Here is a 27,410-nt window from a genome sequence, read left to right as displayed (position 1 = left end):
TTCTTACCGTTGGAGAACTGGGCCCCGCCACCCTCACCACCCACAAAATTTGAAAAAACGAAAGGAAACAAACACTATCTTTCTCCAACGGCTCTTATCACCAGAATCCCAATTTTGAAACACTTCAAGAGACCCATCTGCATTCAAGAAACGAAAATCCTCTCAAAGAATAAAAGCTCCATTAATATTGTTGCTCTGTAATCAAAACCCTTGAAGAAAAATCTGATCTTTGCAATTAAATCAAATCAATAGTTCATAAATGGATTCAACTCCTCATTCTCTTCGATCCAGTCCCCATTTGAACACTAAATCAGCCTCACGCCTCGCTCGAATCGCATTCTCTGATCAAAGCAAACAACCCTCAAATCTCTTACTAGACCTTGTTCCCTTATCACCAACGAATACTCCATTTCCATCTCCAATCTCTCTCAGATCGTCCAACGGTCTTCCTCTCCAAGAACTGCTCCTTCTCTCGCCTTCTCCACTTAGGAAGTCAAGAACCCGCCTCACGGATCGTATTGAGATGGTCGAAGATGGTGTAGAACCCACCAGTGCTACTCGTAGGAGGTGCAAAAACAGGGGAGCTCAAATGGCTCTGATGGGTTGTGCCTCGCCAAGGAATACTAGAAGGTCAAGGAGAAGATCGGAGATAGAGATGAAGGAAGAGAGGGATCCAGCATTGGTGGAGGAGATTGGAAAGGCAAGAAAAAGGAGGAATAGTGGGAGGTCAAAGAAGGAGAAGCTCAGTCTGGTTCCTTTGGTTCCTTCTCCAAGTCCATCCCCAAGTATGTATTGATTCAACCACTTGTTTTTGTTGTGCAGCCCTTTAGTTTATTTTGGTTTCTTGTGATTGGCTTTTATGGTATTTTTTTGCTGATTTGTGGGTTCAGAAAATGATGATGGCGATAGCGGAAATTTTGATGGAATTGGGATGGTGGTTGCTAATTTGATTATGTGGAAAGATGTTGCAATATCAAGTCTTTGGTTTGGTCTTGGGTGTCTATGTTTCTTGTCTTCTTGCTTTGCACAAGGAATCAACTTTAGGTGTGTATCATATTATCATTCTATCTCTCCATTTGATATTGATTTGGGCATTAATGAAGATATCTAAGACTTCTTAATATCGTGTTTCAAGTATCTTCTCTGCAATCTCTCAACTTGGACTATTATTTCTGGGTGCATCGTTCTTCTCCAATTCAATCTGTCAAAGGTACAATTTTCTGATTTGTTGTTGTATTAGGTTAAAATGTTAAACAACTTGTGTGCACAAGACTACCGCGGTGGGGGAGTCGGGGTTAGGGAAAGAAATTTGTTTGATTTGTTTTGTATGTTTACGAATTTGATAAAATGACAGAAACAATGTTGAAAAAAAGCGTGAATTTAAGCTGAAAGAGGAGGACATATTGCGACTAGGTAGACTGATACTACCCGCTGCAAATCTTGCAATTTCGAAGACAAGACAACTGTTCTCAGGAGATCCATCTATGACCCTCAAAGTAACTCCAAATTTCTCATATTTTTGTTCTTTCAATTTCAGTAAGAATGTTGTTTGTTTACTTACTCAGCTTTACATTTTCTTGCTTATAGGTAATTCCATTTCTCCTTTTAGGAGCTGAGTATGGTCACCTTATAACTCTACGGAGGCTCTGCACACTTGGTATTATCTGTACAATAATTCATTATTTTACCCAAGAACTATCCTATTATTGCTGAGATAGCAAGTTATTCGCGAGACTCGGAAATGATAGATTTGATAATCGTTTGTATGTGACTTTGAACAGGATTTTTCATCAGCTTCACTGTCCCAAGACTATACTGTTGCTATTCTAGCCAGATAAAGCAAAAAGGTATACAAAAGAAAACCCCAAATTCTACTTGAATGTTGTTTGAGTTCATATTGATGTGTTTTTTTCTGAAGGAGGGGTTTTTTGTGGTATGCAGTTGAGAACATGAAAAGGAGGGTAATTGAAACATGGCTAGCCTGCTCTCACAAGAAGATTGTGGTAGCCTCAGCAGCCACAGCCTTTTGGAAGCTGTCCAGTATAAAAACCCGCATATTCACCGGTAAATAGATATTATCTGGCTATTACACTAGGTTTAAGCATTGGTCTATGTTGAAAATTACAGATTTCTACCCATACCATGATTGAAGTTTGCTTAAAGAATCGATCTTGAAGTAGTGTAATCATCAAATAAATCGCATTATACAATTCGACTAACTTAATAGGGGTAAAAGGTGTCGAAGATGTTTCCTATCATTTGATCTATGTTAGCATACATGTAATGGATGCAGTCCAATTACAATTCAAGTGCGAGGAGAGTCTAGTGATCTTTTCATTCCGCAGACTTTCTTCAGTCTTGAAATGAGGTGTGGATTTCCTTGCAGCATTTATATCTTTGGTCATACTCCAATACTGCCGGAAGCACTTGGTGGCAAAATCAGAAGAGGAAGAGGCAGAAGAAGGTGAACGAGAAAATCTGCATCAAGCATTGGTGTTGGCTGAAGGGCAGGAGCAACATGCACTGGTGGTGGCAGAGGCAGCAGCTTCTCCGAAGTAGTAGTAACACATTTTGGCTCTTCTAATTCATTGTAAAACATCTCAATAACCGCCTTCCCCCCTAAACAGGCCAATGAGATATTGGAGAACATGCCATGCCACTGCCTCATCCATATTCATGTAGAAATGACAAAAGAAGCCTAATTGTTGACAAATATATATGAGCATAGTATTGCTTGATGGATGACATCAAATAAAAGTAGCTATATTGTTCTTTGTGAGAGAGCTGATAACTTGGTGGAAAAACTTGGTGCAGTCCGGGACATGGAATTTTTTGGGACTCATGATGTTTGATTCTAACAGCTGCTGTAGTGGTAGAAGATGGTGCATAAAAGGATCCGTCTCTGTGAGTGGACGGGGTGAGGGACTTTGTATAGATACAGCTTGTATTGATGCAAGTACAGTAAGAGCTCATTTTGAAACTTCTCAATGTGCCGTGACCCCGAGCCCATGTCAACTGGTTAACGGACAAGTTTGTCTGGAGTCATTTTCAGTTACCAAAAAAAAGAGTTGATTAGTTATTGGGATGTATCAAGATAACTAAATACATCCCTCACAATAGCTTAAATTAATTGGGATTTCTCCATGATTTCATATGGTCTATTACTCTATTGGTAATGGAGTCCTGGTCAACGTGTACTCTTATGTTCGTTGGACTGGATCCTCATGACTTACAAAGAAAATGTTGGGCTATCTTGTGAGAATGGGTCGAGCCCATATGAAGGAAAACATAGGTGATTTCATTAGGCCCACTTTCTCAGCCCAACTGTTGGGTTATCTTGTGTGAAATCCGGATTTGATTCTGAGCCCACCTATTGAACAACGCCGCTCCTTTTCTGCTAGAAAACTCGAATTGACGGATCTTGCGCCTCCTACCTTGGAATTGGATGCTCGATAGTCGGAGAATCAGAGGAGGGAGAGAGAAACAGAGACATAGGAGCCAGGCATGTCGTTTATGAAAGGAGATTTGCTATCGAGAACGAGAACACTCGTCAAGGGTTTGGCCAAGGCCGAACCTGCCTGGCTCAAAGCTATGGAACTGTCAGCCTCTCTGAATCCCTCTGGTTCTGTTAATCTGAGTTTGCAATTGTTTTAAAATGTTTAAATTTGCTCTATCAATCCTTATAACATATCCTTTGCAGATGCAAATATCAGTTTTAGCTATCTATCGGGGCTGGTGTTTTTACTATTTTTATTAAAACTGGCAATTGATTCGCCTGTAAAAGGACTTATAAAGTAGAATTGCAAGGATTTTTTATGAAACAAGGAATGTAGGGGATCTCAATTCGACATTAGAATTGGCAAGTAGCCGAACATGGAAACTTCTGTGGATTTTATTTTATGATTGTTTGAATGCCATGTTTCACATTTGAATCAGGTTTCTGCTGGGAACTACTCATAGAATTTTCTAATTAGATCCTTCATCATTTCAGAAGTATTAAGTTGTTAGAAATGAAGTAGATTAACAAATACACATATCAAGTTTAGCTAATCTTCCAATGCCTCAAGACACTCTATGTTTTAGTATGAATATTTCCTAAGAAATTGGACTTTGATCTGATATTTCTTCTTGTTTTATTGTTGGGACACGGCTTAGTTGGGGTCGGGTCTGATCTGATCAGTTGGTACAAGTTTGGAGTGAAATTGTGGTTGTCCACCTATTGTTTGTTTAAAAGCCTCAACCATTTACATCACCTCGGAGTTCTCTTTTGTATCATTTAATGTACAAACACTTTATATTAGTTACACTCTATGTGCACTGATTTATCAAATGTTTTGATAAGTGAAAAATCAGTTCAAAGTTCATATTGGCTTATTTTTGTCAATCATGCATGAATTCGTACTAGCTGGGAATATGCTAATTCTCGTGCTTGTTTGTCCTATGTAGGTCACCCCCTGCAACATTTCCCCGCGTTGACGGGAAGGTTAAAAAAATCAGTCTCCCTGAGGATCCTTACATTAAAAAGTTCTTTAAGAGACATCCAGATTCAAAGCATGAAGATGCTATCAAGTATTGCTTTGTTCCATTAAACATGATGTCTGATATAAACGTATAATTTATATTCTTTTCCTGTTATTTTATACTGTGAATCCATTCCTTGCTTCGATGATGAAATAATAAAAAAGTAGTGCTGGTGTGGTGCTGGCCTAGCTCCTTAAAATGAGTAGTGTTGGGCGTGCTGGCCTACTTCTTATACTGTCAGACGAGTTTAAGTTGGGCTCTCGCCAAAACTGATTAAATACTCCCTTGAAGGTGCACCATAATCTGAACATCTTAGGTATGGGTTCAGGTAAGCCATTTAAACATTTGTCATATTATAACATCTGAGCCGTTGATAGCGTTAGCTTCAACCTTGATGCCCTTTGTTGTGCATTTGGTTGATATATGGTTGCATGCTTACTTCGGTTTAGCGCTAATATTATGTGTCCTTTTGTAGTTTGGAAGTTGAATTCAATTATTTGTTGTTATTTATTTGGATCCTTAGAATTGCCTTGTTGATGAATGAATCTTATTACTTATTGGAACGGTGTTTAGTAGGTAATATTGACGCTGAAAGATACAAAATATGGACTGTGTTGTGAAGTTGAAATCTGTAATTGATAATATATTGTCAAAATTTTAGTGTAATGTATGTTCCATGTTCCTGCAGGATTTGTGGTTTTGAGCCCCCTCCTGCCCGAGTATTTGGTTTGCGAGTTCTTCATTTAAAGGAGCAGGGAGTTAATGAAGAAGAAGCCATGGCTATAGCTGATGTATGTATTATGGACTTCTGAATCTGCTTCCCTCTTGATATATATTTTGATTTATGCTTTCTTTAGCACTGGATAATCTAAGTATGCTAATTTCTTCTTGAGTAGATGGAATATCGGGCAGAGAAAAGGGCCAAAACGAAAGCATATAAACGATTGAAACAAATTGCCCGTCTTCAAGGAAAGAGGCCTCCTCCCAATCCATACCCCAGTGCAATCAAGGAGATACAAGCAGAGGAAAAGAAGTATGTTCGTGACCGGTTCTTCAATCCTAGGATACGCCAGATTGTACAGCAGCTAAAAGAGGAGAGGGATGCTCAAAGGCAAGACAGGTTTGGCGGGGGGAGGTGGTAATTTAGGATGAATGATATTTCAAGCATTGGACTTTCTTTATCTTTCAGAACCTGAATTTCAATAATTAGTTTGGCTAGTAAGTAACTACTTCAGATCATTTTGGGCTTTATGCTGAAGTCAATAATGTGTGGGAAACATTAGACCTAGCGGGCTAGATTTGATTTTGATATATTTTCTCCAGTTCTGTACGGCTGTCAAAACTTGGTCGAGAATTAACGTGATGGCGTTAAATTAGTTATGGATGGAAATTTAACAGTTCCATTAACATGTTGAGCTTATCAGTTCGGCAGTTTGGCAATTTCAGTGAAAATATCTACGTGTATGCTTGTAGACCTAAGAATGTACAATCACGTAATGTCATCAACGCCTTCGACAATCATGTAAAGATCGCACTAAGAGTCTTAGGAGCAGACCGTGAAGTTAACATTGGTGTGGAGATGATTGGAAAAGCTCCAACGGCCAAGTTAGTTGATGGTGGTGGGATTAGTAGTGAGATAGTTTAGAGAGTAAGAGAGCATAATACTTTTAAAAGTTGGATCCTCTACTGTGTGGTGGGACCACCATATTTATACCTTCAACTCACGTGAAGAGCACTTGGGAGCTGCTATGTAAACCAATGGATCATGAACCAGCAATGAGCCTTTCAGGGTAGTGGACCCGTGAGTGGGCGATAGAGGCAACGGGCCTTCATTTAAGCTAACAATGGCTCAGTTCGTGGGCCTACAGGTTGTACATTACCTAGATGTCTTTGCATGGGTCTTGTTGAGTAGACAGGCCCACGGCCTGTTGAGTTTGACTGAGGTTTGTGTGGGTCTTGTTAAGTAGACAGCCGTCACAGTCCAGGCCGTGGGTTTTTTCTACTCGACTAGGACTCGCATGGGCATTATTAAGTAGACAGCCCAGATTGTAGGTCTGTTGGGCTTGACTGAGGCTCGCGTGGACCTTGTTGAGCAAACAACCCAGGATGTGGGCTTGTTGGGCTCAATTGAGGCTCCATGGGCCTTGTTGAATAGACAGCTCAGGCTGTAAACCTGCTGGGCTTAATTGTATGCAATGGTGGAATTTGGCCCATACGGGATCATTGAGAGTAGTATGTGCAGTTCCAAATACTAATGGTTGCTAACAATTGCAATCAACGAGAACTTTTGAACGGTAAAAAAAATATTCCTCTTAACAATGGAAATCAAATCATACTTGTAAATTTGGCAGCCGTAATCCACAAAACATTGCAACATAGCAATTGAGAAATAAGGAAATAAATGGTCATAATCCTTGTCCAGGTCGCCAGCAAGTAGGGGAAATTACAGCCCTAAACAAGCAGAATATAGTCATCAGAAACTAACAGAGAAAAGAAAGGGGGAAAAATATAAACTTCTAACCTAGCTAGCAAGCAAAACAGATGATTCTTCTTGGATCACACTAGTTCAAAGAAGCTAGGGCAGCCAAATGCCACTGGCTTAAGCATGTGCTTTTAGCTTCGTCATAGTAGCAATTCTGTGTGGGTTTCAACAGACAACTGAGAACTAATACAGAAGTTCTGGACATCTCCACTTTCAGAATTATTATATACTATTAGTATAGCAAATTGCTCTTTGCCATACAGATAAATGAACTTGAAAGCAACGAACACGAGCATACAAGTACAAGAGCATACAAGTACAAGAGCAGCCGTCCAACTATATTCACTACCAGTCTACGATCATGATAAAGGGTAGGAATACAGCCGATAATAATATGCATGCTCCATTACAATGAAGTCTCCAAAGGCTTCAGCTAAAGGATACATAATAAATTCAGATGGAAAAGAGAAACATAGCTACCAGAACAAACAAAACTGTTCAGTAGAAGGCTCATTACAATTCAAGTACTTTGAGAAAAACTTCCTTCGAACCAATTGGACATCCATCATGCATCATCATTGCAAGCTGATTAAATACATGATATTAGTATTACGCCATTGATTTTATTAACATTCACACATGAAACAAAAGTTCTAAACTGTGACTTAAGTCAATAATCTGGAATACATCTCGACTTGATGTCAAAGAACTCAACGTTAAGTTTCGAATAACATCTTAAAGGAATTGGGGGGAATGGAAAGAAACTATCAATTGATCTAGGTTTGGAGGCTCATGAAATTGAAGTTGTCTCTTCAGCTGCTCATTCAAAACTTCTAATTTATCAGCAGTTACTGTCTTAGAATACTGAATTTGTACACAAAACAGTCCTGAATCCTCCGATTTTTATCACACATCATCATTGGCAGCTGATAGAATAGAAATAATCAGTATGCTTTCCAAACAATAACAGCAATCCTTTCCTTAAATCAAATTCTATAAAGCAAAAACTTTAAAACGCACCACTTATTCACAACCACATATATATGAATCACATATTAAATCATAAAAATAAAATAAAAGCATCAGAAGCCTCTAGACATGATTATAAACTCTTGTAGGATAGGGCTAGAAATACCAGTACACCCAACAAAAGGGGAAAAAATGTAAGGCCATTCTTTTATCTTTGATTATCATCCATCTTAACAAAATTCGAATAAAATCAATGTCTACAAAATGCCCCATATTGTATTAAACAGTCAACATTACATCTGAACGTAGAATCATCCTCCCTAGCCTATAATGACACAGTTTATTCTATTTTGAAACCTCAAAAAAATAAACTGACCCAAGTCATTCCATTAGTGCTTCTCCATCTTCATCTAGTCTTCCGACATCCTACAACATGAGAAAGAGGAGAATGCACAGGAATTCAGAGGGCAGATTAAGTAATTTTCAATTGGAAAATGAATTATTAGAAGCGCCATGAGGAATCAGTTAAGCATTCCATCCATTTTAAAAGAAGAGGGTGACAAAAAAAGGCTCTTATGCCTTTGCATGAAGTTCATCATTGCCATATTGCACAATGATAATAAGAGCAGTGTCTTCCCTCTCATTTTAAATCAAAATCATTACTGATTCCTTTGCATTCAAAAAAAATTGCATTAGTTACATGACCAACAACTTGAAGCCAACATCTAGTAAACACTAGCTTACCAGAAAGTTGAAAGGAAGTAAAGAACATCAAGATGTCCTAGTCTCCTAGAAACATTGCTAGATACCTAATTCAAGAATAAAAAACACACTGGTTAGGCAGCCTACGAGCATAACCACTTCTCAGAGAATCAGCAAAGCATGCAAGGGAAAGCTTTCCAAACACCAACCCACCAGTTCATGTTCTTATCTAAAAATGAAATGCCATAAAATAGTTTCTCTAATCCAGTTCCTCTAACAAATACCACCCTCACCATGTCTATCAATTCCTAGTTCGATCCAACAACAGCAGAGCCATCCACTGGCAGCATTTTTTGCAATCACAATCAAACGAACATCAAACAACAAATGAAAATTTTCACCAGCTATTACACTTTAAAGATATCAATATCTAATTACCTTCAGGAAGCCAACCACAACTGCGGCGAGTAATGGAGAGCATCGAAGTCATCAAAGAGGAAGCTGTAGCCGTGTGGTATGGCAGCAGCGTTTCCACACAAGAGCTCATTTCAACAGGGAACCTACAGTGACAAGCAGGAACGTTTTCAAATCTCCATTCTCACTCTCTCCCACAGAGATATGCAAAAGTTATAAATGCTAACCTGAAAGTGCATTGAGGTAGGGGTTTGCTACCAGGGGTACGAAAGGGCGACGGAGCAGCTTTGGCGGAGCTACCTCTGGAGGCGAGGCGCGCCGCAGCACTACGGGCTGAGGCAGAGCGGAACACGGATCTGGCGGCGGCGAAGGAAGCCATTTCGAAGACAACAACAGTTGGAGGAAAATCAAAAAATCAAAGAAGACGAAGTACTCAGTGAACTACACTCAGAAAGGAGGGACTAAAACCCTATCCGATTGTTTGGTTGCGCGAATAGAGGAACCCACACGGAGAATTTGGAAGACCGTCTGTGGATCAAAAGTACCCAAGCGAAAAATGGGCCTATTCCATGGGCCAAAATTTAATTCTCAGTAGGCCCAAGTCTTCAACGGTGACAATCTTATGGGCCTGTAACCGACTAAATTCTGAATAGGCCCAAGGCTTAGACTAGTTGTGGACCTGCAGTTGGGTGGGCTACCATTGGGCCTCCTCTGACTTGGGTTTGCTAGGGCTCTCTATCTTTCCTATCTAGATAGGAAGACTAAAGAGCTCGAAGCGAGTCAGCGAGACAAGGTTCTGTACACTCGGGGAGCGCCATGGCTTCTCTTTTCAAGGTATTTGGTTTTTCTTTCTTTGTTTTTGAGTTTTCGTTTGGATATAGAAGTTGAATCGTTATTTTGTTTCTGCGCATTTTTGAGTTTTTTGTTTTATGAATTTCAGGATCAAACGAAGCTTTCAGCTTATAGGGATCGAAAGTTCTTGGGAACACAAGAAGAATTCGAATTTGCACTTCAAACGTCAACCACTGTTTACATTGGTAACATGTCCTTCTATACAACTGAAGAGCAAATTTACGAGCTTTTCTCTCGAGCTGGAGAAATTAAAAAGATAATCATGGGATTGGAGAAGAACTCCAAGACACCTTGTGGCTTTTGTTTTGTCCTGTAAGTCTCCAATAGCAAAATTTGATTGTTTAGCATTGCTTTTGATGTAATCTTTCTGGAAAAGATAATCTTAGTGAGACTTACGAACTCTTTCGTGTCTGTTTTTCTGTCAGATTTTATTCAAGAGAAGATACAGAGGATGCAGTCAAATATATAAGTGGGACAATTCTTGATGACCGTCCTATACGTGTGGATTTTGATTGGGGGTTTCAGGAAGGAAGGCAATGGGGCCGTGGACGAAGCGGTGGACAGGTGAGCTGCCATCATACTCAGTTGTTGTCTGTGGTCTATGTTATAGTTGTTGGAATTTGATTTCTCCCAATTATTGTACAGGTGCGGGATGAATATCGTACTGACTATGATCCAGATATCCTTTGTTATTTTGCTTTCATTGTGAATAATGTCTTAAACCTTAGCTGAATCCTGAAACGCCAGTGATATTTCATAATAGATCTATTCGAGTTCCCTTATGGGAACTTCTTCTGATATTCTCATCATTTGTTCTTGGTATTATTTAATTTTGTTCTTCTGGAGGTTAGAGAAGTATCGCGAAAATTCTGATTAGTTATGTTTTTGATTTGTTGCTTTGATAATTATTTAAAAAGTTAAGTATGTGTTCTCCTTTAGTTTCCTCAACGTGTTATACGCAGAGGTGGTTATGGAAAATTAGTGCAGCGAGAGCTGGAAGCACAAAGGCAGCTTGTAGATTATGGTACTGGGTCATTGGGCTCTTTCCCACCAAATATGGCACCTCATTGTAAGTCACCAGTGGCTCTATTTATTTCTCTTGACTACTGCATTTTTTTGAGCTGTTTACTGAGTGAGTTGGTTAACGGGATTGTTGGCAATCTCGAAATCTGTTCTATCTCGACATTGTGGAATTCATAAATTGTTACTTTATTGAGAGAAAACGTATGATGGAGGATATCCTACAATAACTTAATCAGTAGAATTAATAAGCCATATCTCCCTTTTCTCAGTTCAATATGGACCTAATATGTTCTTAATGTGAAGGTTACTTGGGCAAATTTTTTTTTTGGGACCTTTGACGTTTTAGCCATTCCCCATGAGCCTAAATAAGTTCACTGGCCATTTGTAGAATCTTTCCAGAACAGATTGGCAGAAATAATTCGGGCATGTTAATCATTATTTATACTGTATTTTTCCAAGTAATAGTATAGGTGCAAGTTGAGGTTATAAGAGCAAAAGAAAACTATTTAGTATATGTGGGCAATGTGGAATTTTTTTTTTTGAAGCTATATGAAAGCTAACTGATACCCGAAGATTTTTGTCTAGTGATTTTCTTTTGAATGAATTGAGAATTCTAGGTAGCTGTTACAAATTCTGTGTTTTATCTATTATTAATGTTATGGGCTTTAATGAAACTGCATTAGACATGGTCCTGAATGTAATTAGTGGCACGAACTTCTGACTGGTCCAAATGAGGTTGTATGGAAGTCTCACCGATTGTTATTAGACCAGCAGTTTTTTAGTGGCATCTTTGATAGTTTATGCCTTTCAGGTTTACTTTAGCCTTTTTGTTTACTGGGGGCCTACAAAAGCTTTATGATTTCCTTAAGCTACATGTACTTGTTATAGAAGGTTGTTTCTCGAAATGTTCTGACATTTTGGTCATGTAGATGGAAGACACAGTGGAGGCCACGGTGGTGGTTCTAGACATGGCAGAGGTACTGTCTGTCTTCTAAATTTTTTCTATTGTGTTGCACGCTCTTTTTGTTTACCATGTCCAAGTATTGACTGTTATTGTTCCTTCTTTGTTGTGGCAGATTACCATCGGAAGAGGCATCGGGATGACGATCGCCATGCTCATGAGTCTTCAAAGAGAAACATTGATAACGAATCTAGGAGAAACTCTGATCATGACTCTAGACCGGTAATATGTCAATGCTACTAAATCATCTTCTACAAGGCCCAATGGTAGAGTTGCAGGGGTGCAACCTAGAGGTTATAGACTCTATTTCGAATCGGCCTCTCCACATAATATGTGGGGGTAAGGTCTGCGTACATCTTGCATGCCCCCGACCCCAGCCACTGTGGGAGCCTTGTGCACATGAGTTGTTTACCTTTTATCTCTCTGCTAAGGATATGCAATTGTCCCTTTTCATACACTGCGCTGTGTTAATTTCAATGTTTGGTTATTTAGTTATTTTATTTTTGTTTTTGTGTACTGAAAAGAGGCTGATTCAAAATGTGTGACAAGGTTCCAATTTTGTATATTTAGTCAGAATACCTACGTGATTTCTGCTTTTGAAGTTTTTGCCTCAGAATCATCGCCGTTTTCATTCTTTTGATAATCCGGTATTGTTTTGGCACTTCAGGAAAAGAATCCTCGTTTTCGTGAGAGTGGTGACTCCGATGATGATGAGGAAGATGATCGAAAGCAACGATCATAATTAATTCTTATTGCTGTTATATGGCACCCATGGAGCTGATAACGTTGTAAAATGGGGTAGATGATCATGTATTCTTGCAACAATTTGAGAGCTAAATATTTTCATTTCTGGGCACGTCACTTATCTTTTGATTTCAAGCATCATGCTCCAATTGTACATGTTATGCAAGCAACTGAAGGATAAAAACTTTCCAGAACGGTATTACACTGTTTTGTTACAAATTCTTGGCTCCAAATAATGGACCAGGCGTTGCTTCTCTCTAATAATAAACCAGGCTAGGCTGGAAATTCTTGTTCCCCTGGATAAGGTCTATTACACTTGACTGGGAAATTCTTCCAAGGCTCGAAAGCATTTCCACATGAATAAAAGTCTAAATGTAATACAATCTTTTGATGGGACGAATAAGTCAATGATACACTAAGAATATGAAACAAAATTGAATTTGTTTCCTTACCATTTCACACTTTACATTCACAGAGGCTACCGAAGGATCACTAAACACTAAACTTCGCATATTCTGACAACCAATATCTTTGACAATAGTTTGCCAACAGGCAAAAGATGATTCTACAGCACTGGAGTTGGGAAAATCCCTCGGCGAGGCATAAAAAAAAAGGATTCTAAACCTAATCTTTTAAGTGGGAATGGTACCCTACCCTGAATATCTGGGAAGTGAAGGTTGTTCACTCGACTTCTTTGATGATTCTTCTTTTACGCATCGGCTCAGTAACAATGCTCCCTGGAGCACTATGTGCTTTCCTTCTTTGTTCTTTTCTTCTATCCGCTTCTGTCATAGTGCGTCTCAGGGCAGCTGCCTTGTATATGGGCTTCGGCAGATGCCTGTGCCTGCAAACACAAAATACAGTGGAATTATTATTAAGCACAATTGAGATTCATCTACATCCATTGGCTGTAGAGAGTTTCCTCACTATTTTCAGTGTACTTTTCCATTCTTGATTTTCATTATGTTCCAGTCACAGCAAATTGAATGTCTTCTATTGAAGAAAATTTTATTCAAGCTTGAAAACATGCCTTTGCAGTTCTCCCAATAGTTACAATTTGTTTGATTTCTAGGACCTTACACCATATCTCCTAAAGCACAATTCCAGAATCATTCTTACCTCACAATACGGTTGACCTCAGGGAGATGTTTATATCGATTCTTGACAGCCGCATGATATTCATGCTTTCTTTTTTCCCTTGGATGAAGCTACATCATATAAGATAAACGGATAAGGGATTAGATTAAAAAGCAAAGACGGCTAGATTCCATAAGAGATAGTCAACAAGGCAACGGTTTGATCAATGCATTTAGTACATAAAGAACAGAACAGTGAATTTTGAACGATCCTTTATATCAAGTATCTTGTCCAAAAAATATATATATTCTTACAACTCCCAATTGTTCTGACGCTTTAGCCTTCCAGAGCCTAAGGTTGGTGTCATCACTCCCTGATATAATATAACTTCCATCACAACTGAACTTGACAGAGAATACCCTTCATAGACAACAAAGTATGTCAGCAAATAATAATTTTTTGAGCAGAAATCAAAAGGAAATTATTAAGAATAAAAAATTTGAAAGGTTGAAACAGAAACAATAGCAAAGAAATCAATAAAATACAATAAAAGAATCCCGATTTATTGATGCGTAAGCGTCAACTGAGATCTGATCCCAGACTAGTCAGCACAGCAACATGAATCTCTATCCTAATTTACTCTATATAGTCGATAATTATAAAAGAATTTGCTCGTGATTTCTGGCTCCTTTCTCAAGCAACTAGTTTGCTCGGAGCTTTATGGACAAGACCAGGAAGTTGAGACACATTAAAAGGGCTATTGCAACACTGAAAAGCTGACTGAGATGGGGAGAAGAGGGAAAAAAAAAAGAAAAAAGAAAAAAGAAAAAAAGAGAGTGTTTCAGCGACATGAATCTCTTTATTTTAGTGGGATAGTCAATGTTAACAATGTAGCATTTAATGTAATTGATTTGATTGTTCCTTGATCCTTAATCTCCTCTTGTATTTGGGTGACACCCTGCTAGTGTCCTTAATAAAGTTTATTTACCATTCAAAAAAAAGTATTACTTAATAACAAGGTGAAACATCCATAATATAAGGCAAAGCAAAATCTAGTAACCTTTGCATTCGCTTCGTGTGATAAATTTCCCGGCTGTGACCACCATTATACTGGAATATTCTGATCTGCAGGAAAAACGTTCATTAGCAGCTTCCCCACCAAATACACCAATACACATAATGACTGGAATAAAAGCAAGAAAAAAAACTCACTGTTCTATCATAAGATCCAGTAACAAATTCACGGCCAGTTGGTGAATAGTCTATATCCATCCTGGAAAAGAAATATTATGCTTCATAACATTTCCAATATATAATTAAAAACATAACAAAGAGAGAGGATATGGGACCGCCATCATACACTGCTGAGACGTGATCTTTGTGTACGCACTTAGCTTCATCTAATTTCCTAGCATCATAGCTATAACAATTGCAATCCTCATTTGCCTGCATCATTTGATAATATGGTTAGTGACTGCGCCACTGTCATACATACTGATGTTAAAACAATGACAAAAAATCATTAAGAAAGCACTAGTGAATATGGATCAGATTAAATAATGCATAATTCATTGGAATACTTCCATAACAATAGAAGTCCTGAGAAAGCTCTATTGCATTAAGAGATTAAAGAACTTTATTCATATGGAATATCAGAAACTGTGACAAAACTATGAGAATTATGTTTTGCTCCAAGTAAATTTCAGTTCTTATACTCACAGCTGTGAAGTTCATTGGCTCCATTGGGTTCCATGAGACAGAATTGGTTTTCGTCTGTGGCAAGAAAATACAGATCAGATGGCTGAGGAACAGTTACATAATAGAATAAGAAAGAGCTAAAGCAAAGGGACAACAAAGATCTTGAGAATCCATATTGTAACCGGCTAACAGCACAGTTTCAAATATAAATATCCACCAAGTAAATAATAAAAAAAGATGTCAGACAATAAAATTTCAAAATCTAGTATCTTGTCCATTTATGCATTTTCTCCACTAAATTCTATTTCGATAAAGAAAATGGATCTTAGGCCTATTCTAAATCAAAGATGACATAACAACCAAGAGATCATGGGATCACATGCCAGCAATCCCCAACCATGTGTCCACTGCGAGTGCCTAGTGCACGAGACATGGTCTAAAATAATTTTGAAAATCCTATAGCCCTCTAGGAAGATTGAAGATAAAGAATGTTTCCTTAATCAGTTTATAATTGTTAATCAGTTTATAGACATTGGCTAAATGATGCAAATTCTGGCTTTCTGATATAGCCAAATAGATATTGATTTGTTTAATAGCAAACAGCTTAGCTGCTATGTAATCTTGGTCCCTCGGTTGCACCCCCTTGGTGCTCCTATGATAAAATTCTTTTGCATATCTTTTCATTCCATTTCCTATGTGCACCACTTTTCAACTAACACATTTTTCTAACAACTGGAAACATTTTCCATAGAAAACAGAAAAAGAAGTAGGAATCAGGCATTTTGGTGGTTTAGTTTTATTTTCAGGAAAAATCCAAAACTGAAAAAAGGCAAAGAAAACACCAATAGACCCTTACTTCTCAAGGAACATGAAGAAGTAAGACTTTTAACTATTTGGATAAGAATCATAAGATACATCCCATAAAGATGAGGGACAAATAACTACCTGCATGATAAGTTTTCTTGCGGGAGATGACATGCGCAGATCATATATAGCTATGCTCCGATCACTAAAAGAGTACATAAAAAAAGTTACAAAAATTCTATATCACAGCAACAAATTTGGTGGAAATTAACTTATTGTTCTAAGAACAAGAAAGACTATAGCCTAAATAGATCATAAAGCGGTACAGCTTTGCAAGCACTATTAAAGAAGACTACAACCTACTGCTAAACAATATCTTAGAAGCTCTTCTCCTTTTGGATTGTTGGCCCTATTGGGTGGCACCACTCTTGCGGATCGACTCTTTTATGCTGAATTTTATTTTAAGAGAAAACAGGATGCATGTTACAATAATTGGATGTAAGTCAGTATCCTATGTCAAGAGATATAAGATTCTATTTCCAATAATGCTCAGGGTAGCCCGGTGGAAAAGGGAATGAAAATCTGGGACTGTTAGCTCACAGGTTTTGGTTCAAATCTCACCTACTAGGAATGCCCTGAATAACTGGATCCAAACAATCATTTAGGATTCTCAACATAGTGTTGTTGATCTATAATCTCTTTCTGTGGACATGCTCCTAGCTTATGGAAGTATCTCTTATTTTTGGAGAAGAAGAGTTCATTAACTAATTCACTAGCTAATTATAAAGAACAAATCAAAGTGTTTCTGTTTCGAAATAGAGGAATTTTTGAAGCAGCAACAAGATACTCATATTACAATCCAGTGCATAGCCTTAGGGTCTTTGGGCCGGGAGAAAATAGATCAATTCATGTTTGATTAACCTATTGAATCAGAAAGCATCTTTTTAATGGCTTCTTCATACTAATTAAGTGCAAACAACATACAGGTTTGGTGATAGCATTCAATTTTTAGGAACCTCAAACCTACTACACCTTCTCTCTCTTATTATTTAAATCGCAGTTTAACTAATAAAAGTGCGAAAACACAAGATATCAATCAATAATTGAACTTCGCATTAACCTTAACATTGTCGTTAAGATCCCTAGACCACAGTGCACTATCCAAGGAAACATACAAAGCTAGGAAATCTAGGTTATTTATCAATGCCAAATAGTCACGCAGAAAACAAATGGTCAACAAGACAAGCATCCATGCATACCTAGCTGAAGTTGCCAACACATTTGGATCTCCAGGATTAAATCGAACAGATATAACTGTGTCCGTTCCCCATTCAAAGCTGTTCACCGGTTGGGATCTAATACCATGGTATATTATCATCATAAAGTAATTAGAGAAACATTCATGTGTAACCAAAAAAAAGAGTAGAATATGATAAGAGCTAAAACCTATTGCGATTCCATATATCTACTCGAGCACCAGAAGTAGCAAAAAGATCACCATCCCACTGGTAATCAACAGCCCTGAAAATAACAAAATAAGCTCGAAACAGAACACAATAAACCCCGAGAAAGTTATCCACCAATTAAAGAAGTCACCATTCTTACCAAAATGCATTATTTCCACCATAAATTGCCAGTGGCTGAAAAGTACAGTACGTTAGGTAAGAACTGGATTACTCATTAAATGCATAAGAATGACAAGTTTATGAGCAATACCTCAGGAGTCTTATCGGAAGAGTCACTTGAGTCTGTAAGTGTAGCAACTGGAACATCCCAGAGCCTGACACTGTTTAAAAAAAATGTCCATTAGATGTGAAATTAATGTAATCTTTCATGAACTGGGGTTTGAGAACTATAAGTGCCAGCCAGCCCAATCTATAAGTTACACCCAGAATTTTGTTTTAGAACACTTAACATAAAAATAAAAAATAAAAAAAAAAACACATTCATAATGCAGAAACCTATTCTTAGGTTCACAGCAGAAATCTGTCTTACGTTTTATCAACTCCACATGATACAAGAATTCTTCCATCTGTAGAAACCGTCAGACCTTTAACAGCACCATCATGACCACGAAATCGACAAACTGTTCGCCTGCATAAGCAATTTCAAAATTTTATGAAATTCGAAGATTAAAATGACCGAAAAAATATCTTGTAATTCCTTAAGGATATTAGTTAAATTTATCCCGCATACATATGTACTTGCAAATTGTCCAACCAAAGGCCAATCTGGTAACCTTTTCCTCTATGTTGATTAATGTTTATGAAACTTGCCTATAGTTTACTGTTGCTTATTTCTTAAACTATTTCCAACATGCTTTATGTATACTTTATGAAAAGAAAATATGTATTGTATTATGTATATGTAACTATTTCAAGAATGTACAATGTCCATTTTTTTAGAATAAAGGAACATAAACTTTTGAAGAGGCCTAATTCAGGACAGCGTGATCTTACCTGGAGGCTATATCCCAGAGACGAATATCTGCGGTGCAACAGAAATATTAGAAAATATAATTGGCAGAAAACTCAAGTTTATGAAAATTTCACCCAGGATGATGATTATTTATATTCCAACAATAAAACTCGAAGCAAAAGAAATTAAAAAAAGATGCATCAACTTCATGCCAGCATGTAAAACACCAATCCTGATTGGCAACAGATTTTGCAGTCTGTTTCAAGACCCCAGCTAGCACAACAATGCAGTAAAAGTACTGAGCCTCGTGCCAAAGTCATTCCCCCCACACACATAAAAGAAGTGTCAACTGTACATCTAATAGATACCCAAAATTATTACTATAACTCAGAATCAAAATAATAAATCAACCGGCGAAGCATCAACAACATACCTCCATCCATAGAACCAGAAAATATTCCTTTCAAGTAGTTTGGGTTCTTCGCCATACAGGACACAGCATCTATATGTCCATCCATTGCTCCTACAAATGGCCTTGCAAAAATCTACAGATAATAAAATTGAAGTAAAAGAAAATTTTAAAAACTGAAAGAACAATGATCCGATTAATAACTCATCATATAAACAAGCCATATTACCTTATCCAATTTGGCTGAATTGAGTGCCCGTACATACTCCACAGCCTTGTCCTGCGGCCTGAGGCTGGGGTCGAAATTTCGAAACACTCTCTGATAGAAAATCATATGCGGTTTAAGAGGCCAAAATTGAATGCAAAACATGAAATTTCAGGAAAGAAGATCAATGCATCACCTGAAGATCATTACTTCTTTCTCTAGTGAATTCATCAGTAGAGCGCGATATTACTTTCACTTTCATTCTGTCTGCTATTACTGAATTCAATAGAAAGGTTTCAGGATGGCGAGATGATTCTGTGTTCCGATGGAGATAAACCCTGGGGAAGCTTAATCCCTAGGACGAAAGGCAACCGCTAAAACCCTGGAACGAAAGCAGGCGAGGTATTATTGAATGGGCCTTGGTTACCCACACTAAGGCACTGATGTGACAAAATGGGCTTAAGAGAATGGTATGTCGGCCCGGTTCAAGGGAGTCCATGACGAATTGCAAGCGTTTTTTGGGCTGGCGTGTAGACCAGGGAAAAGCCCTTGAAGATCGACGTTGCAACGAATAGGCCTGGACCCGTTTGTGCAAGGCCCATTCAATAATACCACATTATAATTGAGAACGATGAGAAGGAGGAGAGAATGTTTGACTTAATCTATTCAAGGTATTTATTGTCCATGTTATCAGGCTAAGAGTCGCGTGAGGTCATTAGGATCAAGTTTATGTTCTAATATCATATTATAATTTAAAGAAATTGAGAGATGAGAAGTAGTAGGTGAGAATGTTTGACTCAATCCACTAATTTATGCTCTCATATCATATTATAATTTAAAGAAATTAAGAGTGATGTGAACTAGTAGGTGAGAATGTTTGACTCAATCCACTTAAAATATTATCAACACTCTGAGCCAAGGCCTGTGTGAGGTCATTAGGATCAAGTCTATAATATATTCGACGTCATTTGTAGCAAAAAATATGGAAAATCCCATACATACTCATATCAAATATATTGTCCATTTTGACCCACACGATTTTGTTATTTTTGAACCGTCTCACATAATAGTACTTGAGCCAAAGAAAAGACTTCTTAGTCGTAAGACATGGACATCCTTATATACCACTCGGCACACGGTTTGATAATACCAAACCGATGTGATATTCTAGAGAGAGAAAAAAAAAACATGAGGATTTCATATGGGAAAGGAATATTACCTTTCTACATAATATCGTATTTTTCATTAAACGACCAGCATTAATGACAATCCAAAGTAATAGTCAACTTCTCTAACATGCATGTAGCATACACTAATATTAAGATGAAGAGGAATACAAGCACATAAAGCACGAAAGATGGGTAAGCATTAATTTGAGCCCGTAAGAGTTGAACTGGAAGAAGTCTCCTGAAAACGAATGGCTTCATCAGGATTTTCCGATAGACCGAGGAGAAACCTTGGGATTGGAGGTGCACCCACTTCTGATAGCCCTTCAAGCAGTTGGACCACCTGCCCCATACTCGGCCTATCCTTCTCATTTTCTTGAATACACCAACAAGCAACTCTACAAGCTTTGTTAAGTTCTTCTATATTGGTGTTACCATCTAATCTGTCATCCAACAACTGCACAACATCTTCTCCTTTGTCGATTATGTTTGCGACCCGGAAGGGGAAATAAATGTCCATTTCATCGTCTAATTGCTCGCTGTTTCTCCTCCCTGAAATTACCTCAAAAAGCAACATTCCGTAGCTAAAAACATCAGCCTTTGTTGTGATGGCTTCACCTGAAATCCATTCTGGTGCAAGATAGCCCCTGGTTCCTCTCATTGTTGTCAAAACCCGGCTGAAGTCTCGTCCTATGAGCTTTGCAAGACCAAAATCAGCTAGTTTTGGTTTATAGTCTGGATCCAGTAAAATGTTCTCTGGCTTGATGTCACAGTGTATGATGCATTCTCTACATTTCTCATGAAGATAAGCCAATCCTCTAGCAGTTCCAACAGCAATGTGATACCTTTCATTCCAGTCTAGTACCTTTGCAGTCTTACGAAACAGAGTTGTTTCTAGAGAACCATTAGGCATGTAGTCATAGACCAGAAGTCTTTGTGAACCTTCAACACAGATTCCCCGCACGCGAACAAGGTTGATGTGTTGGATTGATCCAACTGTCTTCACCTCTGCCCGGAATTGCTTCTCACCTTGCTTCAGATTTTTGAGTTTCTTTACTGCTATAGCAGTTGAATTTGGCAATGTTCCCTTGTATACAGTACCAAAACCTCCCTCTCCAAGTTTTTCCGAGAAGTTCTTTGTTGCAGTTCTTAATTCCTGGTACTTGAAGAGCAGGAAGTTATCATCTACGGGCTCAAAGTCACTAGTTGATTGTTTTCTCCAAAGAAGAACAAGGACAAAGGCAAAGAGAGTGAGAAACCCTGCTACTGCTGCTACAACAATCCAAGCAATCTTTCCTTTCACTTTACCTCTAGTTTCTTTAACTCCGTTCCCTCTCAAGTCAGATGCTGAAATTCGGATATGAAATTCTCTTCCAGCCTTATCGTCCGATGGAAGTTGTTGCAGATTGAAGACGTCTCCTTTCCATATAGAACACCCAGAATCATAAGCAAAAGCATTGCATGAACAGTTGGTTGAGCATTCCTTTTCACATTCTTCAATGGTCTTAGCTGTTGAAGACTCTGGATTCGATGGAAATCGCATGTTGGGGATCACAAGAAATGTGTCTGTTCCTCCATTATCACATTGTAAAGGAGTTCTCCTCGTACATCCACCTGTGTGATCTCCCATTTCCCAATCTCCTGGCGCTTCAGTTTCGAAACCCTCCGGACAAAAGCAAAGAGGTGCCTTGTCTTGATTGCAGATACTAAAAGGCCCACAGAATGCATAAACCTCACATTCTTGTGGTGGTCGAGTCCAAAACAAATCCCATCGATTAGAGCTCTTCTGCCAAACAAATTGTTTGAGCTGGCCAGTGACATCCAACAAGAATCGAGTATAAGCAGAAGGGATGGCAGCTGAATAAGTGTAATAGCTCTCATTCTCATTCGAAATATATGTCATATTCCTTACGTAGTAATTCAACTGAAGCTCAGGAACTTCGGTGAAAACCTTCCCCGTCCATTCCCCACTTGTCCAATATCTTTCAGATTCATTCCATAGCAACAAATGACTTGTTCCGTCTTGTTCTACCTCAAGAGAGAAGAGTGCAGGTGCCGGATTTTGGGAGCTCCTCCAAGGAGAAATCTTTTGCTTTTCCTTAGTAAGATTGTTATACCCAAGCTTCCCACCTGGCAGCCAATGATCAGTTGGATAGTCAAAACTCTGCCAGAGAATTTTTGACGAATCTAATGCATCTCTTATGACAAGGTTACCACTGTCAAGAAGCATGGTAACTGTCGAATTAGGAGCCACAGATTTCGAACCAGTCGACCACATAATGGCTTTGGACTGGTTGAGTAGAACCAAGTTCCCATTCTCAAGAAGCTTCAAAGCCGAAGATGTAAGGTTGGATACAGGTTGTTGCCTATTTGCAACCCAAACCACCGTTTGATCTGGTAGTTTCGCATACCATATGCCTACATGGTAGTTACGAGATTTACCTGGTGTGAAGAATCCCAGTTTAAAATCTCCACCAGCAGAGGTTATTGTCTGGTTCCCAGAAAGAGATTGGCCTGAAAAGATGGTATCCGATCCTTCTGAGGAACGAATTTTGAAGGACAAATGCAAGAGTAACACAAGACATTGATAGAACAATGGTTTCTTGCTTTTGATATCCATCTCTTCAATGTACTATTAGCAAGGCTTTAGACATGCTTTATTTATAGAACTATACCATAAAACTACAGTTAACTACCGAGTACGGAGTCGTTTAGCAAGGGATGAAGAACTCCAAGAATTTCAAAGTCAATGAAATTGAATTGGAGCTTTTAATATAAATATCCAATCTGCTCATGGGTCTCCTAGTGCATGTTGACTTTTGATGCGATAGTGGATCTCTAACACAGATATTGCGGCCACTTTAATTGTACATTTGACTAGAAAAATCAACATTTAAAGACCCCATAACAGTAATATCTCAAGTAGGCATATTCTTTCATGCCTTTTACTTGAATTGCAGCATCAGCAAACTAATCTCAAATTAACAGCCTCTACGACTCCAGTCCTTGGTATCTAAAGCAAAATAATGAGAAATCTGGAAGAGAAAAAACCGAAAACACGATTTATCAACTCATCAAGAAACCAGCACTTACATGAAATGCTGAGATACATGGGATGTTTGTGTTTTCATCTGTCAACTAGCCTACAAAAAAGCATCCACCTTTCAGAATCATGACATTTGAGGACTGCAATAGTCAACATTTAAAAAAAAGTACACTGAAAGTTCCTACGATGTCCAACTAGTCCATTAATAAATTGCATTCCTTGTTGAAGATCTGATAATATATGTAGTGTCAACAAAACCCAATAGAATAATGCTATCAAAATTTCCATGGTGTTTCCCATTTGAAGGTTTTGCTCGAGTAGTCAACCACGAGCACTCACAGAAAAAGTTAGGAGGAGCATTCTACGAAGTTGGGTAAAGCATGCTCCAAAGGTTGATTCCATCGTAAGGGAACACTACCGTTGACTTTGAAAGAGTTTGCTCAAGTCATTGAAGAATGGAAGCTGGATAGAACTTATTTGAAAAAACAAGCATACAAAGAAGATTGTGCATAGCAAAAAAAAAGTTCTAAATCAGAACGAATGAACAAGCCCCAGGCAATAACAACTTTTGAGTTAGAGGCCTTGCATAAGAGAGTCTGATAGAATCACATACATTCTATAGAAAATTAACTAATTCACTATGTCCACCAGCTTATTTAGATACCCTTGAAGTTCTCTGCCTCAAATAACCAATTAAAGAATAAATAGAAGAACTAAATAATAATAATTAAATAAAGAAGGAACTCTGTGATTTGATGCACCATATCAAAGAAATCTTAGAAAGCATTTCAGCAACCATAGGATTACATAATCTTCTATAATTCAAGAGGAAGATAACGAATTAGAATATTTTTTTATGAAGCTTCCAATTATTTTGTGCAGAGTATTGCATAAAATGTTACAACACTATTCTATTTATCTACATAATTTGATGAATAAGAGAAGTATTGCCTGTTGGTTTGAAAGTTGAATCAAATGAAAGATGGCTGCCATTCAAGCGTTTCCCCAGCAAACATCGGAATGATATCCCCAAATTGAAATGAGAAAGACTCTGGTACCCTCCATGGAGCTTTGATTAATTTAATCTTTGATGTATTTCTTGGTAGGCCATAGAAGTCTGGTCCGTTAAAGCTGGTAAATGCCTCTAGCTTGTCAAGCGCACCAGCCTAGAATAGGCAGAGAGTAATTAAGATTATTTAAGGTGGCAAAAGTGATGCGAAAGTATGAATGCATTTCACCAGATAATTTAATCACATGATTAAAAAAAAAACCCACACTTATTACGAGCCTGAAAAGAAAAACGGAAAAGGAAGAAAGTACCTCTTCAAAAATTTTAGCATAAAGAGACAGGGCAACAGGAGCATTGTAAATTCCTGCACATCCACAAGGACATTCTTTTCTCTGTCTTGTGTGAGGAGCACTATCAGTTCCAAGGAAAAATCTTTTACTTCCACTAGTCACAGCGGAAACAATAGCCTGTCCTAAATGAGAAAAACATGTGAACCCACTTCAGCCAAGCCAAGTATGTCAAACATCGATGACAAATCAATATATGGTTTCAATTTTTTTTAAAAAACTCTTTAACCTACTAACAAATTTGCAAATAGGTTGATGATGTTTAAAGGATCTTAAAAAAATGAAACTTATGACAGAGATGTCCCTACAAACTGCAAAGCTGGGTGGAAGATTAGAAAGAGAACATACTGTGGACCTCTCTTTTGAGTACTGGGAGGCAGTAATTATGTGGTTGTAGTCCTCCTTGGAAGAGAGCATTTCTGTTGAGAAGAAGATGTTGTGGAGTGACAGTTGCTGCAACAAAACCTGAAAGAAATAAAGTTGGAGTCAGTTGAAACATCCATAACTAAATATGCAAAAAAATAAGATGGTTACGAAGACATTGAGTTCCTCTCCAAAAAAAATCAAGGCACTAAGGTGAATGCAATTTTTTTTATAAAAGAACCAAACAAACCTTCTTTGCAAGATTCAACAAACCTAACAGCATCCATAGTAGTGATATGCTCCATTACAACCTTGAGCAGAGGAAACCTTTCAATCAAAGGTTGTAACACAGTATCAATGAAGACCTTCTCACGATCAAAAACATCTACTTTAGGATCAGTAACTTCCCCATGAACCTGCAAAAAAAGGCATGGATTGCACATGAAAATTTAATCTTAAAGCATATCTTCAAATGAACATTAGACAATAATAAAGAAGTAGGATATTGTGTCGGGTCTTAATAATCTACAGTTGCAAAAGGAAAATCGACGAAATTGGAAAGTAGAATAGACAACGAGCAACTTCACAATTCGCTTAATTGTGAACTCACCAGTAAAGGCATATTCTGTTGAACCATCTCCACAAGAACAGGAAGACATTTCCCAAAAAGATCCGTAACACCATTTTGAGAATTTGTTGTAGCACCAAAGGGGTACAACTTGACCGCAAAAATTGCCCCACTTTTTCCTGTAAATGCAAGTAACATCATCATTCAAACTATAAATGCTATTTTAGAACTACTCTGCAAAATTTTCAAAAAGAAAAAATCATGCAAAAAGAAAACTGAATGTCAAGAAACGTACTTGATTTTCTAGACGATTAAAGAACTACAACTCAATAGCCTCCATCTTTCAAAGAAAGGAAACACTTATCCCACAAGTCAAATATTCAACTCTTAAGAATCCTCCATTTGAATAAATCAACAGCCAAAAATGCAACAGATATACAAGTCTTCATAAATCATAATAAGATCTTCATAATACGAAAATTTCAGATTTTCAGTCTTCACAAAGCTTCATAGAAGAATGTTGAGATTGGAAACAAATATAGAGGAAAAGAAGAAATGGCAAGGAGGGACAGGAGGCAAGCAATCTCATTAATTAGTTGAAACTGAGCAGGCTCAAAATATTTTGCAAAAAACGCCCCTACATTATGCAAAATGACCACCGGGTAACCAATATAGTATGGTGGGGACTCAAACAGAGGTGCCCTTATCACTGTTGTTCTTATCATTCAACAAAATAAAGGAATCAGACTTACTGGCAAGTTTGATTTCATCCGGACTAGTTGTATCTGTCAAATAAAGAGTCATAAGAGGATTGAAGTAACTGTTGGAGGGTAAAGCCTTCAAGATCAATTCTCGATAATTCAAAGCAGCAACCGTGGTGGTGATTGGAGATTTCAGGTTTGGCATAACGATTGCCCTCCCAAAATGAGTTGCACTGCAGCCATTAACAAGGATACATCAGAAGTGTCATTATGGATTCCAATATTCTACTGCAAATGAAAATTTCTGCTGCTGTTTTAGTAAAATGACCTGTGAGGAACAACAGCTTGAAGAAGGTCGCCATCACGAAGATGAAGATGCCAATCGTCAGGCTGTGTTAGAGTAAGCTCCATCCTAGATCCACTGCACTTCATCTGATTACGCCATTCAACCTTTAAGGAGATGTATTTCGGTGCCTACATGATGAGTGGTGAAAATAATAAATAATCAAAATGTGAAAATGATTCTACTCAACAGAACATCGGAGAGGCAAGAATTATCTCAAATTCACCGGGCACAAGGCTGGCTGACCGGTGACGACCCCATTAGAGATCATCAACAAAGCTTTTTCGTTTCTGATTGAACATATGAGCATCAAAGTTGAAGCTTGTGAATAAGAATATGCATACGCACCAAGAAAGCCTTTATCATGCCAAATCCGAAAGCTGTAGATAACGACTGAAGCGAGATTGCGAGAAGTACAGAACGACGGCGGCAACAGCAAAAGCTGTTACGATGGGTCCGGTAATATATGATAACAAGCAGGGCCTTTTTACCTTTATGGGCTCAATAGTATTGGCCTGCCTTTTCATTTTCGCTCAATAGCCGGCCTTTTCATTTTAGCCCAAAATCCGCCCGTTTCGCCTTTTAGAC

General features: G+C 38.1%; 7 protein-coding genes across 21 annotated transcripts; 3 read left to right on the top strand and 4 right to left on the bottom strand.

Moving 5' to 3' along the window:
* The first annotated feature begins 91 nt into the window (after positions 1-91).
* Positions 92-2,774, top strand: LOC119982971 (reticulon-like protein B18). Its single transcript, XM_038826594.1, has 8 exons — positions 92-785; positions 891-1,044; positions 1,136-1,210; positions 1,355-1,496; positions 1,588-1,657; positions 1,782-1,847; positions 1,942-2,064; positions 2,387-2,774. The coding sequence occupies exons 1-8, from the start codon at positions 260-262 to the stop codon at positions 2,557-2,559; spliced, it is 1,329 nt and encodes a 442-aa protein (XP_038682522.1). The 5' UTR covers positions 92-259; the 3' UTR covers positions 2,560-2,774.
* Positions 2,775-3,364: 590 nt separating this feature from the next.
* Positions 3,365-5,941, top strand: LOC119982972. The gene is made up of 4 exons (XM_038826595.1): positions 3,365-3,599; positions 4,447-4,569; positions 5,210-5,312; positions 5,418-5,941. Exons 1-4 carry the CDS (start codon positions 3,505-3,507, stop codon positions 5,661-5,663), a joined length of 567 nt encoding a protein of 188 aa, XP_038682523.1. The 5' UTR covers positions 3,365-3,504; the 3' UTR covers positions 5,664-5,941.
* An 892-nt stretch (positions 5,942-6,833) lies between these two features.
* Positions 6,834-9,574, bottom strand: LOC119982155 (protein NUCLEAR FUSION DEFECTIVE 6, mitochondrial-like). 10 transcript variants are annotated; one of them, XM_038825373.1, is made up of 4 exons: positions 9,316-9,574; positions 9,113-9,234; positions 8,349-8,398; positions 6,834-6,972 (listed from the first exon to the last, which is right to left on the bottom strand). In XM_038825373.1, exons 1-3 carry the CDS (start codon positions 9,465-9,467, stop codon positions 8,379-8,381), a joined length of 294 nt encoding a protein of 97 aa, XP_038681301.1. In that variant the 5' UTR covers positions 9,468-9,574; the 3' UTR covers positions 6,834-6,972; positions 8,349-8,378. The 10 variants fall into 10 exon arrangements, 8 of the variants coding, with proteins under 8 accessions (XP_038681301.1, XP_038681304.1, XP_038681305.1 ...); XM_038825376.1 differs by lacking the exon at positions 8,349-8,398 and adding an exon at positions 7,521-7,588; XM_038825370.1 differs by lacking the exon at positions 6,834-6,972 and adding an exon at positions 7,315-7,588 and having other exon boundaries at positions 9,316-9,573.
* Positions 9,575-9,791: 217 nt separating this feature from the next.
* LOC119982956 (nuclear cap-binding protein subunit 2) lies at positions 9,792-12,870 on the top strand. Its single transcript, XM_038826568.1, has 8 exons — positions 9,792-9,922; positions 10,029-10,252; positions 10,366-10,504; positions 10,586-10,619; positions 10,899-11,009; positions 11,893-11,940; positions 12,040-12,146; positions 12,592-12,870. The coding sequence occupies exons 1-8, from the start codon at positions 9,905-9,907 to the stop codon at positions 12,664-12,666; spliced, it is 756 nt and encodes a 251-aa protein (XP_038682496.1). The 5' UTR covers positions 9,792-9,904; the 3' UTR covers positions 12,667-12,870.
* Positions 12,871-13,059: 189 nt separating this feature from the next.
* On the bottom strand, positions 13,060-19,681 carry LOC119982955 (DDB1- and CUL4-associated factor 13-like). 2 transcript variants are annotated; one of them, XM_038826566.1, is made up of 17 exons: positions 19,476-19,681; positions 19,304-19,393; positions 19,099-19,210; positions 18,707-18,734; positions 18,243-18,341; positions 17,964-18,033; positions 17,853-17,887; positions 17,694-17,768; positions 17,507-17,602; positions 16,389-16,452; positions 15,465-15,518; positions 15,106-15,191; positions 14,958-15,018; positions 14,806-14,870; positions 14,060-14,165; positions 13,788-13,876; positions 13,060-13,512 (listed from the first exon to the last, which is right to left on the bottom strand). In XM_038826566.1, the coding sequence occupies exons 1-17, from the start codon at positions 19,539-19,541 to the stop codon at positions 13,350-13,352; spliced, it is 1,359 nt and encodes a 452-aa protein (XP_038682494.1). In that variant the 5' UTR covers positions 19,542-19,681; the 3' UTR covers positions 13,060-13,349. The 2 variants fall into 2 exon arrangements, with proteins under 2 accessions (XP_038682494.1, XP_038682495.1); XM_038826567.1 differs by having other exon boundaries at positions 19,099-19,199; positions 19,476-19,679.
* Positions 19,682-20,474: 793 nt separating this feature from the next.
* Positions 20,475-24,575, bottom strand: LOC119982665 (G-type lectin S-receptor-like serine/threonine-protein kinase At2g19130). Of its 4 annotated transcripts, XM_038826151.1 has the most exons (4): positions 24,443-24,575; positions 23,539-23,588; positions 22,888-22,959; positions 20,475-22,575 (listed from the first exon to the last, which is right to left on the bottom strand). In XM_038826151.1, the coding sequence occupies exons 2-4, from the start codon at positions 23,555-23,557 to the stop codon at positions 20,648-20,650; spliced, it is 2,019 nt and encodes a 672-aa protein (XP_038682079.1). In that variant the 5' UTR covers positions 23,558-23,588; positions 24,443-24,575; the 3' UTR covers positions 20,475-20,647. The 4 variants fall into 4 exon arrangements, with proteins under 4 accessions (XP_038682079.1, XP_038682076.1, XP_038682075.1 ...); XM_038826148.1 differs by having other exon boundaries at positions 20,475-22,959; XM_038826147.1 differs by lacking the exon at positions 24,443-24,575 and having other exon boundaries at positions 20,475-23,458; positions 23,539-23,553.
* LOC119982666 (dihydroorotase, mitochondrial-like) lies at positions 24,243-27,305 on the bottom strand. 2 transcript variants are annotated; one of them, XM_038826153.1, is made up of 8 exons: positions 27,171-27,305; positions 26,808-26,953; positions 26,531-26,712; positions 25,821-25,957; positions 25,461-25,626; positions 25,196-25,312; positions 24,812-24,972; positions 24,243-24,657 (listed from the first exon to the last, which is right to left on the bottom strand). In XM_038826153.1, exons 1-8 carry the CDS (start codon positions 27,186-27,188, stop codon positions 24,463-24,465), a joined length of 1,122 nt encoding a protein of 373 aa, XP_038682081.1. In that variant the 5' UTR covers positions 27,189-27,305; the 3' UTR covers positions 24,243-24,462. The 2 variants fall into 2 exon arrangements, with proteins under 2 accessions (XP_038682081.1, XP_038682080.1); XM_038826152.1 differs by having other exon boundaries at positions 27,049-27,184.
* Between the last annotated feature and the right edge of the window lie 105 nt (positions 27,306-27,410).

Source organism: Tripterygium wilfordii, chromosome 17, assembly GCF_013401445.1.
Source record: "Tripterygium wilfordii isolate XIE 37 chromosome 17, ASM1340144v1, whole genome shotgun sequence".
Taxonomy (NCBI): domain Eukaryota; kingdom Viridiplantae; phylum Streptophyta; class Magnoliopsida; order Celastrales; family Celastraceae; genus Tripterygium; species Tripterygium wilfordii.
Note: the sequence above shows the minus strand (reverse complement) of the source record. Positions and strands in the feature narration are given on the sequence as shown.